The sequence below is a fragment of the Lepidochelys olivacea genome (assembly GCF_965140295.1).
Source record: "Lepidochelys olivacea isolate rLepOli2 genome assembly, chromosome: 10".
In the NCBI taxonomy this organism is placed as follows: domain Eukaryota; kingdom Metazoa; phylum Chordata; order Testudines; family Cheloniidae; genus Lepidochelys; species Lepidochelys olivacea.
In genome coordinates, this window is record NC_140420.1 from 67970558 (window position 1) to 67982698 (window position 12141).

At 39.9% G+C, this 12141-nt stretch overlaps 1 protein-coding gene across 1 annotated transcript in view; it reads left to right on the forward strand.

The window, feature by feature from the left end:
* The window catches only part of ADAMTSL3 (ADAMTS like 3), a 279550-nt gene extending 269269 nt beyond the window's left edge, over positions 1–10281 (forward strand). The window contains exons 28-31 of the mRNA XM_084642460.1: positions 3101–3305; positions 4660–4769; positions 6706–6920; positions 8610–10281. Of these exons, the coding sequence (XP_084498586.1) occupies positions 3101–3305; positions 4660–4769; positions 6706–6920; positions 8610–8719 (640 nt within the window). The 3' untranslated portion in view covers positions 8720–10281. The remainder of the gene's footprint in view (positions 1–3100; positions 3306–4659; positions 4770–6705; positions 6921–8609) is intronic.
* The last annotated feature ends 1860 nt before the right edge of the window (positions 10282–12141 follow it).

A 12141-nucleotide genomic window follows, 5' to 3' on the forward strand; every position in this document is an offset into this window, starting at 1 on the left:
CTGTCTGTGAAGTAGATTGTGTCTAGCTCTGCTTGGGTTCACAAGGTGTTTGGAAGAGAGTGGTGCAAGGTGTTCTTTCTCTTCCTTGTGCACTTGCACAGGAGCCAAAGGCTTGGTGTTTGCACTTGCAGAGGACAAAGTTAGAGTGTGTTTATCATGAACAAAAAGCAAAGGAGTACTTGTGGCACCTTGGAGACTAACACATTTATTTGAGCATAAGCTTTCGTGAGCTACAGCTCACTTCATCGGATGCAGATGCATCCGATGAAGTGAGCTGTAGCTTACGAAAGCTTATGCTCTAATAAATGTGTTAGTCTCCAAGGTGCCACAAGTACTCCTTTGCTTTTTGCTAATACAGACTAACACGGCTGCTACTCTGAAATGTATCATGAACAGTGGTGCTAGACAGCGGAGCTTGCCATGGAACATTGTTACCCACTGGCTAGCAGAACAGGGTTGATGCAGAGGGGGAATATGTACTGTAACTGCTTACTGTTTGATCTACCTATCATATACCTACAGGACCTATCACCATAGTATCTCAGTCTTTCAGACTGTGTTGCAGCTTGCTTTCTGGCATGCAGTTCCTCACCAATCTTGTTGGCCTTCTGGCTAAGTCAACTAGAATGCCTCTGGGAACTGCTCTTGGGACAACATGTCTGTGCACGTGATGCAGACACACCAAAAGCTTTAGTTGTAACAGCCAAGAACTCAACTCCAGTTTTACCACTCACTTCCCATGGCTTGCAAGGAACTTTCCTCCCTGTCAAAGTTCTGTTCCCAGCCTGCAGCAGCAACACTTGCTGCCACATGAATACAAGCACTTTGCATCTCCTGTCAGGAAAGGGCGTCTCCTAATTGCCAGCAATGTAAAATTCACGAGGGAGGGAAAACTCATGCACATGTGTTGGAGTTGCTGGTCATTGGAAAATTGTTGGCAAGAAGTGTTAAGTCCTTAACTGACATTGTGGAAGTACAATTGCCAGTATGTTCTAAACTTTGTATTCTAAATATATAAAAAAACAAAACATAGCAACAGATAAATATAAGAAGAAATGTGTTTATATTTCAATATTGGCAGCCAAAAAACAGATCACTCGAAATTGTGAGTCTGAACTCAAGCCATCCCATAACAAGTGAATTTCCTGCCAATGGAAAAATACTAAAACAGAAATAATAATCTGAAGGAGTTTGAGAAGCATGGACTCCACTGCAGGCTTTCTTCTAAAATCAGGCCAGTCGACTCAGGTGAAAGAAAGAAGGAGAGAGTAATGTAAATACTTGAGGCACTAATGCACCTCTGAGGAGAATTCCGAACATGTAGTGAACTCTGGCACACAACTTGGCAAACTGTATTAAACTGGTCCGAGAGCAATTACATCAAAACTCTCACAGTTAATTCATATGATGAAACATACTAATACCTAAGTTCTCTCTGACCTAAAATATTCACTAAAGTGCTTTAACGTACTGTTTTACTTGTATTGTGTATTTTGCATAGAATTATGAGAATTTTAGAATATATCTATTAATATGTATATAGTTAATTAGAATTAGAATTTTGCATTTGTTTGCATGAATTGAAATGTTTGTTTCCATATCTACATTACTTAAATTTTTCTATATTTATTTTGGGATTTTGAATTAGAGCAGTATGAAAATATTTGAGTATATTTCCTTAATAAAAACATTTCCTTTAATAAAAGAATCTCATGTCTCTTACATAAAGAGAGCCTCCTGATCCCTAAGAAATGGGTGTAGCAGGAGCTGCTAGTGACTGGCACAAACTGTCCCTTTTCCTGTTGCCTCCAGTATGGTCATTGACCAGGGAAGGGAAGTAGAAAGCATTTGAACTTCCAACTCCATTCCCCACATAAGTGGCCTGTGCACTGCTATTAACCCACTGGGCCACTCCCAGGATGACTCATAGAAGTATATGGAATTTCAGTGTAAGGTCAAAGTCATAGGCACCAATTCAGCAAAGCATTTCAGCATATGCTTATCTTTAAGCTCATGCTGGGACTTCAGCACATGCTTAAAATGCACTAAGTACTTGCTGAACTGGGGCCTTACTGACCTATTGTACAGATACTGTAAATTTGTACAGTACTTGCAAGAAAAGTAAAATGAAGAAAAGAATGGGTGTCTTATTTTTAAAGGCAGTAATCCATCCTGAGTGGACAAACTACTTGGCCACAAGGGAACTAGATAATTGCTGATTAGAATAGCATATCCCTCCTATTTTCACAATTATACGACAAGTAATTTCCCAATCCCTATTTTTAGGTTGGATTTAGAAAAATATTAAATAGAATAAATTGAACCACCTCTTGCTTCTTCTGTTGTGCCCGTTGTTCCCAGCTGTTCAGATAAACACTAAATTATTCAACTTATCATCGATAGAAAAATGTTCAGGTCAGTCCTTTATATAACAAGCGCTTTATCAAGCAAATTTTGGTGACCTGTGACACCTGTTATATTAATTACATTTGGGTCACTACATGTCATTTTATAAGATATGAAAGAGAGGTCTGTTATCAGTTCTGAAAGAATCTCTTAGATTCATAGATTTTTAAAGCCAGAAGAGACCATTATGATCAATGGTGGATTCTCTGTAACTTGAAGTCTTTAAACCATGATTTGAGGACTTCAGTAACTCAGCCAGAGGTTAGGGGTCTATCACAGGAGTGGGTGGATGAGGTTCTGTGGCCTGCAATGTGCAGGAGGTCAGATGAGATGATCATGATGGTCCCTTCTAACCTTAAAGTTTATGAGTCTATGAGTAATCATGTAGCCTGACCTCCAGCATAATACAGGCCAAAGAAATTCATCCAATAGTTTCTACATAAAGTCCATAACTTCTGTATGGCATATTTTCTTAAAAGGATGTCTTCTGAAAATCATCCCTATCAGTCCTGGCTCAGACGAAACATTGCTTAGGAGGTCATAATACTGGCTCATATTTTTCTCATGTTAAGGAGCTGACTTTAGGCAAATGATAGTAAGTTCCTATAGTTTTTATTTTTAGAGAATTTGCTGTGATATACTATTGTGTTTGCATTACTTTCCTATTTACTGTCAGTTTATCTTACATCCTCAGATGGGTAACTAGTCCATGGTCTGAGTGCTCTGCTTCTTGTGGTAATGGATTTCGCCAACGACAAGTAACTTGTCAACAAACAAAAGCAAATGGCACTACATTGATGTTGTCACCAGATGCCTGTGTCAACAAGGATAGTCCACTGGGAAAGAAAAGGTGCACAGTTCGTTCATGTACAGAGTGGATAATTCAGTCATGGGGACAGGTAATCTACCCTTTGAAAATCTTGACTTGAAACTCACTGTAAATACAGCTATGCCATCATACCACAATCTTCAAATTTATGTTCTGACCTCCATGCTTGGTAGTTCTCTTACTGTTGGAAATCTTTGTAGATATTTCTTCATATTATAGTAGTTAATATTATTTGTTTTGTGGTGGTACCTAGAAGGCCTTAATCAGCATTGTGATTAGGCCTTAATCAGCACTGATTAGGCCTTAATCAGCATTGTGCAAGGTGCTGTACACTGGCATATAGGAAGAGCCCCAAAGATGTGGTTAATGTTAGCTTTCAAACAATGTTTTACAAGTCTTGGCTCCTTTATTTTGCTATGTCTAGTAAGTTTACTTTATCGGTCAAAGAAAAGATATTCTGTGGAGATGTAGGCAGGGTATATGCAGGTTTTATCTGACAAGTGAGTCCTGCACAGAAAACAAAACATATGCTTTGAAACCCTAATGTTAGCGTCACTTTATTTTATAACCTGGTCTGTTTCTCTCGCTCTCTCTCCCGCCCCAATACTGGTACATTGCTTTTATTGCACTTGTACTGGAACTGTATCTGGGAAAAGGCAGCATGTGGATGTGCTTTAACAGTAGATGACACAATATTTAAACAAGAGGAATTGTGCTCTTTACTTTCATGTTACAAATTGCAATAGCTTTTGAATTTACTGTGTCTTTTCAAGAGGACTGGTATGGTGTTTACTATTTGACCTTAATAAACATTTCAGAAACATTTCCCTGAATATTCACTCAAAATAAAATTGATTTGTGTTCAGTTATGATTATTTCCCTTTTATGTCCATCTTCAGCAGTTCTTTTAACAAAGGCATTTACCAGAAGAATTAGCTTGAAGAAATGGTTAATTTTAAGTGAATTTTAGAAACTATTTGTAAAATGAAATTTTGAACTTGTACTTGCAAACATTCATACTGAAAGCCTGATTCAAAGTGATACATATAACCAATCATGGAACAGATTCCGTTCCATGTGCCCAGTCAAAATTAATAAATACAGCTTGAATTTTAAATATCAAATACTCACAAGAAACTGCTTGTGAGCAATCTACAGACCAAGAATTATTTGCAAATAATTTCAAGTAGTAATTTCAAAAGCTTCTGATGGACAATTCACAAAAAAAAAAAAAAAAGATACTTTGGCAAGTTAAGTTTTCATTCTGAATTATTTTCTTAGCTCTGTTTACTATGGTATAACAAAGAAAAAATGTTTTAATGGACCATGCACAATCATATCCAAACAAGCAGGTAAAACTTACACTTTATATGGACATAAAGATTATCTTTTCTAATAGAAGATTTTTTAAATTTTATTTTTAGTGTTCTGGTCGCTGTGTTGGCCATGCTGTGGGTTTACAGCACCGTCACATTATATGTAAACATCACAATGGATCTCTCGTTCCAGATTCTTATTGTGACGAAAGAAAAAGGTACGCAGTTTGATATAGTATAGAAATTATCCTGCTTTAGATAATACTTTTTACTTTATAGTATCTTTCATCCAATATTTCAGTGCACTTTTATAAACAATGAATTAAGCCAATCCCCCAGGAAATAGGTAATTATTAATATTCCAGTGCTACAGATTGAGTGAACTCCAGGTCTAGAGAAGTTAACTGACTTCCCATGTGTCACTTAGTACGTTAATGGCAAAGCCAGGACTAGAACCATGGAGTCTTGAGTCCCAGTCCCATGTTTAAAGCACACGAGACAACATTAACCACACAAAGGATGTTAGTCCAGGATAGGGAGCAGGTCCAGAAAAATCTAAGGATGATGGACAAGAAAGAGAGATGGAGAGAAAATATAGAATCAAGCTGCTTAATTTTAGGTTAGAGATTGTATATGAGTTTTTTTCAGGCATCACTCAAATTAATTATCACTGTTAATTGTAATGGAAGCTGAAAAAAATTAGAAATAAAACACCACCCTTTACTATTTTTGAATCCCCCTCATCCTTGCATTGAAACCCTCTCCTGCTGAAAGAGAGGGTAAGGGAACTACTTGTCAGATACCACAATACAGTCCAAGCCCTACATTCCTCCAGAACAGAAAAGTCACTTGCCTTTTCACTGTTTGAATCCTAAATAGGCCACAGTGTGTGTCTTTGACTTAGAACAACTTTAATGACTAAACAGGCCAAGAGAAATGGGGTATTTTTTGCTCTGTGACACGCATATATTGTATGTGATAGATTTTTACTTTTTTAATATCCTACTGTATGTTTGGGTCCAGTAAAAAATTAAAATTAAATAAATCTTATTAAATATGTAGAGGCCTGCCATAGTTTTCATGTCATTGTTGAATTGGGCCTCTACTGATAATACTGATCTCAGAGTATTGTGCTGAAGATTAAGTTTTGTAAAATTACAAAGTTCTTCTGGGCATCATAATATGCAGCATATGGATCAATCTGATGTTTTGTGAGCACTGAAATAAGGCAGATGTTTCTTTGAAAGCACACACTATGCTTCCTCTAAGTGTATGATGCCAAAGCTGTACACCCTTTTACATTTAGGCCAAGAAATATAAAATTGAATAAATATGAGCATATGACTCTGATAATCTGTTCTCCAGAGCCGTGTTCTTTCTAGGCATCCTTTCCTTTTGTTTTTAGCTTCTAAGTAGCTCCCTGTTAAAGGAAAATTACAGCTTTGACATCACAAGATCTTAATTCCAGCAGATTGTGTTAGCGTATGTGAAATTTTTTTGGCATATGCTTAAGTGTTTTACTAAATCAGGGCCTACATAGGGTGGGCATAACCTCAAAAATTAATAGGACAATTTGCCCCATAATATAGTATATTAGAGAGACAAGGTGAGTGACGTAATATCCAGTATCTTTTATTGGACCAACTTCTGTTGATGAGAGAGATAAGCTTCATTCAATAAAAGAAATTACCTCACCCACCTTGTCCTTCTAAATTGTGAGCATTTTAAAGGCATTTTCACTAAACATTAGGGCTGAAATCTTTGCCCCAGAAAGTAAATGTCAAAACTCCCCCTTACTTCAACAGGCCAAGATTTCACCCCAGAAGGTAAAAATGTTTGAGAAGTTTTAGTATCAGTGGGATAGGAGGATCCTATTCTGTATTGGAGTGCTTATGTATAAAGCATCTATAGCATTCAATACGTTAAATGGTGAATTGACTTTAAAATGGGGTTTTGTTTTCTAACTAAAAACTTTCTTGTCGATATTTTGCATAAACACCAACAGTTTCTTCTGTCCCAAGGTAAAGGAGCAGTAGTTAAAATAAACTGGGACATATTTCTTCTCATTTTGTGATGACTGACATATAACAAATAACTCTGTGCTAAGAAGCATCTAGCACACAACTGTTTAACTATCATGTTTTTTCTCCACAGATCAGCTGTCAGAAGAAACTGTTCTTCAGAGATGTGTGATGTGTATTGGCGGACAGGTCCATGGAGGCCCTGCAGTGTAGACTGTGGAAGTGGATTCCAGTCACGACGAGTAAACTGTGTACACAGGAAGAAGAATAAACCTGTGGCTGATCAGTACTGTGGGTGGAGGAAGAGACCAATGACCTGGCAACATTGCAATGTCGCTTCCTGTGGCAGTACGTAAACATTTATTTATATCTGAGCATAATCATAGTTTGTAGTAGTTATATTTAGAGAGCAACTCCAAACTGTACCCTAATAATTTTGCAAGCGTCTGATTGCACATCAAAGGTAAAGCTATTTTCTCCAACAAACACTTCATTATCCCTGCTATACTTTTCTCCTGTTCTGGGTCACTTTGATATTTAAGAATTAAAAGCATCAGTTAGCATCAGGCATATTATGGGTTAATCATATATAGGTTTACCCAACACAGCCAGTACAACTCATTTATGAATCTCTGAGCACATTGCTGATTTTACCAAATTGTGGGGTAGTTTTGTGAAATGGACAATAGATAAGTGGATATGATGAGATCACCAGTCATTTTATTTGTGACAGCGTTTGAACCCCTGTTGCTAGAGATGAAATGCTAGCATAATAATTGTTACCATCAGTGATGAGCTGCCAAAATCTTAAAAACTGGCTCCCACCTCACCCCACGAGAGGGTCGTGGCCCACCCCCGCCACCCGGGACTCCTGCCCCATCCAACCCCCCGCATTCCTTGACGCACGCCCCCCTGGGACCCCTGCCCCATATACCCCCTCCCCTGTCCTCTGACTGCGCCCAGAACCGGGCAGGAGGGTCTCGTGGGCCACTGTAGTGGGTGCCCACCCCGCCCCTAAGAGCCAGAGGGACCTGCTGGGGCGAGATGGGAAGTCCCGGAGGTGCTTCCCTGGGGCAGCTCCCAGGAAGCATCCAGCAGGTTCCTCTGGCTCCTAGAGGCGGGGGAGCATAGCTGGGGGGGGAGCAGGGGGAGTGGCCACTCCTGCACTGATCACATCAAAAGTGGCATCTTAGGTGCCGACTCCCTGGGTGCTCCAGGGCTGGAGCCTGCATGAGGAAAATTTGGTGGTGCAGAGCACCCACCGGCAGCTCCCTGCCCCGCGCCCAGCACCAGCTCACCTCCGTTCTGCCTCCAACTCCTCCCCTGAACGCGCCGCCCTGCCCCGCTTCTCGGCCCCCCCGCCGCCAGCTGTTCGCGTGGGAAGCCTGGGAGGGCTGAGATGCAGGTGGCTGCTTCGCGCTCAGGCCAGGAAGGCGGAGGTGAGCTGGGGCGGGGAGCGGTTCCCCTGCATGCCCCCGGGTTACCTGCTGCGGCATGGGCGGCCCTCCTCGCGCCCTCCCACCCCAGCTCACCTCTGCCTCCCTGGGCCTGAGCGCAAAGCCGCCGCCTGCTTCTCAGCCCTCCCAGGCTTCCCGCCAAACAGCTGATTTGCAGGAAGCCAGGGTGGGGGGGCGGAGAAGCAGGGGGGAGTGCGTTCCGGGGAGGAGGCAGAGTGGAGGTAAGGTGAGCTGGGGCCAGGTGTGGGGCGGGGAGCTGCTGGTGGGGGCTCTGCACCCACCAAATTTTCCCTGTGGGTGCTCCAGCCCTGGAGCACCCACGGAGTCGGCGCCTAAGGCGCCACTTTTGGCCGGTGGTTAAATTTTAGAAGCCCTTTTAGAACCGGTTGTCCCTCACAGGACAACCGGTTCTGAAAGGGCTTTTAAATTTAACAAACGGTTCTAGTGAACCGGTGCGAACCGGCTCCAGCTCACCACTGGTTACCATCAAACTATTGTTTGTGTGAAACTATAATGATTAGTTTTACTATTTATCCCTTATTCATTATAAAGCCTTTTAATGTTTAAATATATTTTTCAGAAGGCGAATGCAAGGATACAACTCACTACTGTACATTTGTAAAACATCTAAAGTTATGCTTAATAGACCTCTACAAACAAAGGTGTTGTCAGTCATGTCAAGAAGTGTAATTCTTCTATGGAAAGTTCATGATGCTGCAGTGAAGAGATGAGAAAACAGGTTCATTAAATCTAGACTGTTCAAAGGATATACTTGTAAATAAGACAGTAGGCATAATAGTTAAATGGATGCATGGGATTGATGAAAACCAGCATTGTAGATTGATGTGCTTGAGCGGAAATTTTGCTGGAAGCTTACATTGGCCACTCTACTGCAGTGGAACTTTTAATGTTTTAAAGATTTTCATGTCTGGATTAAGAGGAGAATATCATGGCACATCATCTGTGGAACATCACAGGTCATCATAGTATAATTTTATTGGGGAAAAACAACATTATCTAGAAAGCACCAGGTAATGCTTACTTCCCTTTACTTATAAGAAAGTCTAAATCACAAAATCCTTTGAAGAATTTTGGAATGCAGCAACTGAGGTCCCTTTTTATTTTCATTGTGTTATCAAATTTAACAAGATATTTAAATCTATAGAAGCAGTGGCTTGTAGCTATAACGTTTTTTGGCAGTGATTACATTTTCATAAACAGCCTGAGCTTAAACTATGAATAAGGGTCAATCTCACAGGACAATTTTATTGAGATTAGCTGTCGGCTGGATACACAGCAGTACATTTCATTTTTCATTCCTGTATTATGTGTATGCATTGTAGATGCTGTTATGATTTTCAAAACAGCAATGGTTCTGTTTTTGAATAAATGAGGTGTCATTTTCCTTTGCTCCTATTTTTGTACTCCAGTCTCATTGAAATATGATCAAAATAGTGGCATGATTAATCTTCTCTATTGATCTTAAATTAGACTCAAGACTTTCTTATAAGAGCTGTGAATGAAATGTTCATGAGCACTATTCTCTTGCTCATAGTCAATTGGGGACCTAAAGCCAATAACTGGTCAAATGTGCCTGTCCAACTCTATCCCTTCAATAAATATTTTCTATTTTCCAGTCATGGAAAAAAGTAAGAGGAAAGAGTTGTTATATATGAAGGTAAATGTGTAAGAAATCAATTCCATTCAAGCTGATTTTTCATCATGATCATTATCCATTCAAGCCTTTTGTGTGTTAGTAAATTCTGACCATGACATTCTTAAGTAAATCTTTTTCTGGACTACAAATTATATGCCTGATAGGGCTAAACATTTTGCTTTACCCCAGAGAAGCCTGCACAAGGCTGAAGATGGCATTTTTTTTCTTTTGCAGCTTCCAACTGTTGCACAAATTGGAAGCCTGAATGCATATCTTGAATTGGAGCCTGCGTTAGTAGATTATTAGACTGCATTGAATTGTGATTAGTAGGCATGCTGTAAGAACAATTTTAGAAACAGTATTCCTATACCATGGGTTTGCATCACTGAAAATTAGACTAGCACTACTGTATAGAAAGTGTTTAAAGTGGGCAGTTGTGTCCTAGCTGACTGCAAAGGGAGGATATTCCTGATCATTACCTTTTTAATCAATAATGGGTCTTGATTGCTTAAGCAGTTTTTTAAATTAAAAGAAAACACTTGTAAAATACTTTTGTATATATTTATTGTCTGATTTTAAAGTGCAATATTTTGTTTTGTACAGTGTGTAATAAAGATTTTGAGACATATATTTTTCTTATTACCAAAATTTCTTATTCATGTTTTTTCTTTGTATTTAAAGTTTTTAAATGTTAACACATAGCACTCCTTTGCTTTTTTTATTTTATCTTTGGTTAAGTATGCATGCTATTTGGAGGCAGTGCTGTAAATGATTGTTATTGCAATTGGCATGACATTCCTATAGGTTATTTTTACTGCTTCTCCAGTAACCAAAGATGGCTAACATTTATTTTTCATTGATATTTCTGAAATAAACTCTACTTTAGTTATTCATCTGCACTATTATACAGAGATTGTTTATTAAGTCATTTTCATAGAAGGTAGGATATGTTGCTGTTACCAGTGTTATGTTACCATTCTGTTCCTTCCCTATTTTTAACTTCTCAAAAAGAGCAGTATTTCTCTAATTTTGCTGGTTTCTGGACCAGATCTTCAGCCCCACTACAGTTTGCGTGACACTGCTCTAGAGATGTGATGCAGACTTAAAACTGCCTTACATAGGTAGGAGATTCTTCCAGTACTAACAAATTCTTGTGAGCAGCTCTATAATACACTCTCACTCTTTCTCTCATTCACACCTTGTAACTCCCGGCATATGGAATATGTGTGGGTGGTAGAGGGGAGGAGATAGCCAAAATGCTGCTGTGCACTAGCAACCCCAGATGCTGAAACAGCTCCTTGGACGCCATTGCAGATGGGTGTGAATTAGAACACGCCTGGGGCTGTCATAAGTTGCACTGAGCACTGAACCAGGATTGCATGTAAATGTGGAGTACAGCCCTTCCGCTCTTCCCTGCTGAGGAAATAATTGTGTTTGAAGAGTAATCCTAGATGTTAATAATGAAATACTATACATGGAATCCTATTTTCAGTATCGTTTATGTGCCACCAACCAGCTCTTTTTCTGACTAGCCTTTAGAGATAAGGAATTCTGCATAACCATTATACAGACCATTTTGGTGGCATGGTGTATATAAAATGTCTTTTAGAATTGTGATTGAGCCTGTTTCAGTAATTTTTCTACTTTTTCATCTTTGAATACTGGGGCACCATAAAATCTTCATTTTAATGGTCAAGAAGGATATTTCACTGGGAATATTAGTATTCCAACCTATTTATTCTGACATTTTTAATACCACTTTGTATGGAGGAGAATTGACATAAAAACCTGAAAATGTCTGTTGCTGTAGGAATCTTGATAATACCAAAACTACCTACAGCACTGTTGAGCTGCTGTGCTTTTGATGTTGTTATTCTTAGAAGCATCACCTCCGGTATTTTCAACAGTAACATCAGAAAGGCAAAGGGTTGCCAATTTTCTAATTGCTGAAAACCAAACAGCCTTGCCCCACCCCCTGCCCCATCCCTTCCCTGGGGCCCTGCGTCTCCCCTGAGGCCCCACCCCTGCTCACTCCTGTGCCCCCTCCCTCTGTCCCTCGCTTTCCACTTCCCACCTCGCTCACTCCCCTCTCTCCCGGGACTCTCCTGCTGCCTGCAGAGCCTGGCTGGGAAGAGCTGATGCGGAGCCTGCCCACCTGCCCAGTTGGGGCACAGTGGTTGGGCTCTGGCTCAGAAAAGGAGCACAGTTAGCACCAGGGTAGTCAATTGTTTTTTGTCAAGGGCCACATTTCTTGGTCAAGGTATAGTGGAGATCCAGACACCAGAGAAAATAATAAAAAACAACAATGATGATAATAAGTAAATAAAAAGATTTCGGGGTCTGTTCAAAAGCGTCTGGCAGTCTGGATTTGGCTCGCGGTCTGCCTATTGACTACCCCTGGTTAGCACACTCACAGCCTTTTAATATTCCCCTTTCCTATTCTTTCTATTTCAAT